General features: G+C 60.4%; 1 protein-coding gene across 1 annotated transcript; it reads left to right on the top strand.

The window, feature by feature from the left end:
• The first annotated feature begins 6 nt into the window (after positions 1-6).
• On the top strand, positions 7-5846 carry LOC102369165 (dnaJ homolog subfamily A member 1-like). The gene is made up of 7 exons (XM_025214365.1): positions 7-26; positions 104-293; positions 1445-1549; positions 1980-2207; positions 2515-2745; positions 3094-3194; positions 3360-5846. Exons 2-7 carry the CDS (start codon positions 185-187, stop codon positions 3582-3584), a joined length of 999 nt encoding a protein of 332 aa, XP_025070150.1. The 5' UTR covers positions 7-26; positions 104-184; the 3' UTR covers positions 3585-5846.
• Positions 5847-6200: the final 354 nt, after the last annotated feature.

The raw sequence follows: 6200 nt of genomic DNA, 5'->3' as shown, positions 1-6200 counted from the left end.
ACAAGAACCCCAGCGAGGGCGAGCGGGTAGGTCGTGGGGCGAGCGGGAGGCAGGGGGCAGAGGTGTCCGCGCCTCTGACCCCGCGTCCCTCTCCTCGCCCCAGTTCAAGCAGATCTCGCAGGCCTACGAGGTGCTGTCGGACACCCAGAAGCGCGCGCTGTACGACCGGGGCGGGGAGCGTGCCATGAAGGAAGGGGGCACGGGCGGCCGCGGGGGGTTCGCGTCCCCCATGGACATCTTCGACCTGTTCTTCGGAGGCGGTGTGCGGATGCGCGGCTGGGCCGACAGGCGAGGTACCTGGCACAGGGTTTGGGGGGGGCGGAGGGAGTGGGGAAACTGTACTCGTTCACACCCTGCCTCATCCTCGCTGGGCGAGGCAGCGCCCAGCTCTGCCCTCCCTGCGTCTGCGTGAAGGATGCTCGGAGCTTGGGCGGGTGGTATCGGAGGATACTTCCTGCCCCGCGCTACGAGGGAGCGCCGTGCCGTCGATCGCTCGCCCGGTACAACGCCGGGCCCTAAAGCCACGGGGGACTTCCCTCGACCCCAGGGCCAAGGGGCTGCTCCCAGCGGCCGGCTGCACGCGCCGTCGCAAGCTGCGTGCCAGGGTGTTTACGACGGGAGGCGTTGGGTTTAATAGCAGGGCTGTTGGGCAACACCCGGGCTGCAGATAAAAACGTCTTGTGGCAAATAGGTCAGGAGATGAGGAAACAGGGCCGGGGCTGGGAGCAGCCTGACGCAGCTGTTTCGCGGGTGGGAACGAGATCACTGGGACACGGGACAATTAAGAGATCAGGCTGGGAGGCGGCAGGAATGGCCAGTGAGCTTCACACAGGAAACAAGCTGACGTGCACACACCTTATGCAAAGATCCCAGCCCGGGGAGCTATCAGGGAGATAGATGCACAAACCAGGTGCTCGCATCGGGCTCTGTTTCCAGAGAGGTGATGGAGTCTCCATCCTTGGAGGTTTTTAAGCCCCAGGTAGAGAAAGCCTTGGTGGGATGATGTAGTTGGGGCTCGTCCTGCTTGGAGCAGGAGCTTGGACTAGATGTGACCTCCTGAGGGCCCTTCCAACCTTCACTTTCTGTGATCCGCTCAGTCGTCTGATCGCTGTTTGGTCAGCAAGAAACTGGTGCAGAGACCGAGTCTAGCTGAGAAGCTGGGACACAGCAGGCCGTGTCCAGCCTGGCCCAAGAGAGAGACTAATGGGTCAAAGGGGCAGCTACCCTTGCCCTGTCCAAACCTGTTGTGTGAACCTGTTACCTTGCAGCTGTCACGTTCCACCCCAGAGCTGGGGCACGTTTTCAAGCGGGGCTGTCGGTCCCGGGGCAGCAGCGCTTGGGGCAAAGCTACTGCTATGTTCCTCCCAAGAGGTGGCTGCACGGTAGGGCTAGGTAGGCAGCCCCAGTGGATCATGGGTGTTAAGCCTGACATCTCTCTGGGCAGGGAAGACCGTGGTGCATCAGCTCTCGGTGTCCCTGGAGGACCTGTACAGCGGCACCACCCGGAAGCTCTCCCTTCAGAAGAATGTCATCTGCAGGAAGTGTGGCGGTAAGCACTGGGGCCTGGGAGGGGGACAGGGGACAAGAGTCAGGGCTGTATCTTGGCTTAGTGAAATGAGCTGGGAAGCACAGCCCCATCCCTCTGGAGCCATCCAGTCAGAAACAGGTGGTGACTCCCTCTTCCCATGTGCCTGGCGCTGTGCATCAAGGGGCAGGGAGTGTCAGGACTCCTGGGTTCTTACCCCTGGCTCTGATTGACTGCCAGCTTGGGCCAGTCTGTGCCCTGGAACTGGGGCCGTGGGGAATGAGGCTTCCAGCCTGGCCCTCCCGTTTTCTGTGCTGTGGTCAGACCAGGAGCACCCTGTGCCCCCAGCGCCTTCCCTTGCTCTGAGGCTAGGGTCAGGGAGGGGCTCAGGCAACACTGATTTATCTCCCAGCGCTGACACCCAGCCCTGCCATCCCTCCACCTCTATCCACAGGTTGCGGGGTGCGAGAGGGCGCCCAGCGGCGGTGCCCCAAGTGCCACGGCTCTGGCATGGAGATGCGCATCCACCAGCTGGGGCCTGGCATGATCCAGCAGATTCAGACCATGTGCTCGCAGTGCCAGGGCCAGGGCGAGTGGATCCGGCCCCGTGACTGCTGCCCAGCTTGCAATGGCCGCAAGGTGGTGCGTGAGAAGAAGATCCTCAGCGTCCACCTGGACAAAGGTGAGGCAGGGTGCTGGGGGGTAGGGGTGGGGACTCCTGGGTTCCTTTTCTGCTTTTGTGACAATGACACAGCCTCCTTCAGTGGCTCTGTCACGAGACAGGCAGCCAGGCTTGTTGTTCTTGCCTGTCTATGTTCCCCCTGCACTTGTGGTCTAATGCAGGGGGTTCTTTACCTCTTGCCCCGTGTGACTCAGTAGTGTTGTGGCATGGCTGTGAAATGGCACCACCCCTGAGGTGGCCCCATTTCCAGTAAGACAGGCGGGGTGCAGTGAGGCAGGTCCCTGAGCTGTCGGCATCCCACTTGCAGGTATGAAGGACGGGCAGAAGATCACGTTCCATGAGGAAGGGGACCAAGTGCCTGGGCTGGAGCCCGGGGACATCATCATTGTGCTAGACCAGAAGGAGCACCCTGTGTTCCGGCGCAGTGGCAATGACCTGATGGTCCGCAAGGAGATCAGCCTGGCCGATGCGCTCTGCGGCTGCCGGCAGCTCGTTCGCACTTTGGACAACCGCACCCTGCTCGTCTCCTCCCAGCCAGGTGGGTCGGGCACCCAGGACGCCGCCTGGGTTCTTCCCTTCTTTGGGCTGGGAAGGGTGGGGGGACGTGGGTTCTAGAGCAGAAGGGATCGGGCACCAGCACTACTGGGTTCTCCTCTGGGCTTTGGAGGGGAAGGGGGACCTATAGTTAGAGCAGCGGTTGGAAACCAGGACTCCTGGGTTCACTTCTGAGATCACAAGGAAATTGTCTAATAGTTAGAGCAGATTTCAGGATTTCTTGTATCTGTTCCCAGCTCTGCTGGATGACCTTAGGCAAAGTGTTCTGTGTCTCGGTTTCTCCCCCTGGAATGGGGAAGGGGTGATGATATTTGCCCACTCTGCCCCCTAGGTGACATCATCCGGCCTGGAGACCTAAAGTGCATCCCCAACGAGGGCATGCCTGTGTACCGCAGCCCCTACCAGCGCGGCAAGCTCATCATCCAGTTCCAGGTAAGGATCCTCCCCTGCATTATGGAGAAGGGGGACAGATCCTGGCTTCCTGCTGCCCTGGGGTTGCTGGGAGACCAGTCTGGTTTCCAGGGAGCTTTCCTGTCTCCTTGGAGATGGGCTCCCACACTGATCCTGATCCCCCTCCATCTATCTCTCTCCCCCCAGGTGAAGTTCCCAGAGCCTGGTTGGCTGCCAGCTGACCAGCTGCGCCAGCTGCAGGCCTTCTTCCCAGCCCAGGAGGAGGTGATGGCGACGGAGGACACGGAGGAGGTGGAGCTGAGCGAATACGTGCCACAAGCTGAGCGTGGGCGGCGCTCCCACGCTGGCGAGGCCTACTGTGAGGACAGCTATGATGGCACGCGCCAGCATGTCCAGTGCCAGACCTCATAGCCCACCCTGGGGCCGGGGACCTGCCCCTACCCCAAGGCCGGGGAGGGGAAGGGCAGGCGAGGGGCTGAGCCACGCCTATCAGGGATGTAAATAGCAAAATCCTCCCCCCTTTCAAGCTCACGGGGTTCACGGGCCGGCCAAACTCGGACACTCCCTGGGGATGCCCTTCCGCTCCCATGGTGGGAGGAGTCTTGGCATTGCTTGCTGTGGGGCCAGTGCCCCCCATCCTGGCAGGATGTGCTCTGGGAAGATCTGGTGGGGGTGAAGATGTAAGATCCAGGGAGATGGAGCTAAAAGTAGGAGCTTGGATCCAGAGAGATCTGGCAGGGTTTGGAGTTTGGATCTGGGGAGCTCTGGCAGAGGGTAGAAGCTTGGGATCCAGGGCGCTCTGGCAGGGGTAGGAGCTTGGGATCCAGGGCGCTCTGGCAGGGGTAGGAGCTTGGATCCAGGGAGATCTAGCAGTGGTAGGAGCTTGGATCTAGTGAGACCTGGAAAGGACAGGAGCTTGGGAAACCTCTTGGTGCTCCTTTTCTGGGAGCCACAGAGGAGGAGGTCCAGGTCCCAGGGCATCGGGATTGCTATAAATGGGGCCCCCAAGCTGTGGTAATGGTGACTCGCTCCCTGCTCAGGCCCCTGTGCACCACCCTGTCAGTGCCTTCTCTTGCCTGGGATCGGGTCCTCCCAGGAGCCTGGGGATGGAAGCAAAGCCTCAGACCCAGCAGGGATCAGCCTTGATCCTGCACCCGGAGCCACCCTAGTGCTTCGTGGGTCTCTGGTGGGAGGAAGCTCCCAGTCTTGGATAAACCATTGCACTGCCCTGGGGACCTGCGGCAAGGGCATTGAGGGGGCCAGCGAGGGAGGGCTCAGCTCCCATCCTGGGGAGCACCGAGGCCCCCAGTGCTGGTCCTGAACTGTGCGCAGCTTCTGGTGGCTGGACTCCTCTCTCCATACAGCTCTGAGCACATTCACCTGCTTCCTGCCAGCTCTGCTTGCAGCGAAGCCCTTTGGAGTCCTCCCCTGAACCCGTGCCCGCAGGCTGAGAGAGGAGTTAAGCATCCAGCCTGGTTCTGAGAGGGCAGCCGAACGCAGAGCGGTATGGCCCAGTGATTAGAGAAACACCCATCACCCAGCTCTGTCACGGACTTCAGACACATTGCCTCCCTTCGTGCCTCAGTTTCCCCCCATCTGCATGGAGGCCCCAGGCAGGGGCAGCAGAAAGAGCCCAGTGGGCGCCAATCCCAAAGTTGTCTGGGGAACCTTCCTGCTGGGGCCCATGCTATAAAGCTGCCTGCCCTCGCTCCTTCCTTCATCCCGCTGCTTCTGAGACCTGGAGACATCTGACAGGGCAAGGTCGAGGGACTTTGCTGGGGATGGATCATCTGTCAGCTCCTTTGCCCCTGCCGGACACGCTGCAGCCAAGCTAATGCATCTGTGGACCAGCAGCTCTGGGATGACATGGGGTACCCACAACGTGATGTGTGTGGGCTGAGATGAGGAACCCTCTATTGCCAGAGGCCTGATTGCGGCTGGAGGGGACATTTGCTTCAGCAGCTGCTGCTTTCAAGAGAGGGATGACAGGACTGGCGCCAGGTGCTGGTGGGCGACAACCTTTTGGGTGCAGCTGGGGGTATGTAGGGAGCTACCGGCCTTTGGATGGCTCCAGCTGGCAACAGATGCTTGGGAGATGGGCAAAGCGGGAGCCACAAAGTGCAGCCACAGGGTGGAAATGCCTCCCTTCAGCACCCTGCCTGTGGGTTGGTGGCTGCAGTCTCTGAATACAGCCACAGGCTAAATCAGGGCCCCGGGGCTCTCTACAGCCCCAGGGCTTTTTTGGGGGTGGCAGGTGTCTGCAAAAGGCACCAGAGGTGGGGGAACCCAACCCAGACATGGGCCCCAGCTGCCTTGTCCCTGCTGAAATTGCTTGGGTCTCGGGGTCCCAGCAGACACTGGTCCCCAAAGGCCTTGGGGTTCCAGTTTCTGGGATGCCTGGGCATCTGTTGGTGGCACAGAGGGGTGGGTGTGGGGGACAGGAGCCAGGGAGGGGTTGGGTTGCCTGCTTTGCTTATTTTAGCGGGTTTCGTTCTGGGTTAGGCAGGGAAGTAGCACTGTAGACTGTCCCCCTCCTTCTCTGGAGGGGAAACCCCTTTTAATTTATTTTTGGAAGGATTTTAAAGGTAATTTGGTTTCTTCCCCCCGCCCCGTTTAATTTTTTTTATTTTTTTTGAGACTTTGTACATAGCATTAAAAGCAACCCGCAGTGCAGCCTGTGTCCCTTGCTCTCTTCCAACAGCCTCCAGGGCAGGGGCGGGCAGAGATCAGGCTCTGGGGGAGGTGAGGAGCCAGGACGGCTGTGGTTTCAGGCCCTTTTGCTGCCAGATTTGGCCCTAGCCTTAGGAGGCTTGGGTGAGGCCTGGCTTTGCAACTGCATGACCTGGGCCACATGCCTTGGCCCCACACCCTTGCACCAGCGAGGCGGGGGTGACGCCATCAAAATTCCCTTCGTGATACACTGGCAGACAGCGCTAGATACGATCCAGGCGCCATGACTAATTATTATTTGTCATTAAGCCTCCAGCAGGCAGGGAGGGTTGCTGGGCTTTGAAGCTTTCTCCAGAA

This window comes from Alligator sinensis, unplaced genomic scaffold (genome assembly GCF_000455745.1).
Source record: "Alligator sinensis unplaced genomic scaffold, ASM45574v1 scaffold811_1, whole genome shotgun sequence".
NCBI lineage: Eukaryota > Metazoa > Chordata > Crocodylia > Alligatoridae > Alligator > Alligator sinensis.
This window is presented reverse-complemented; position numbering and strand designations above follow the sequence as displayed.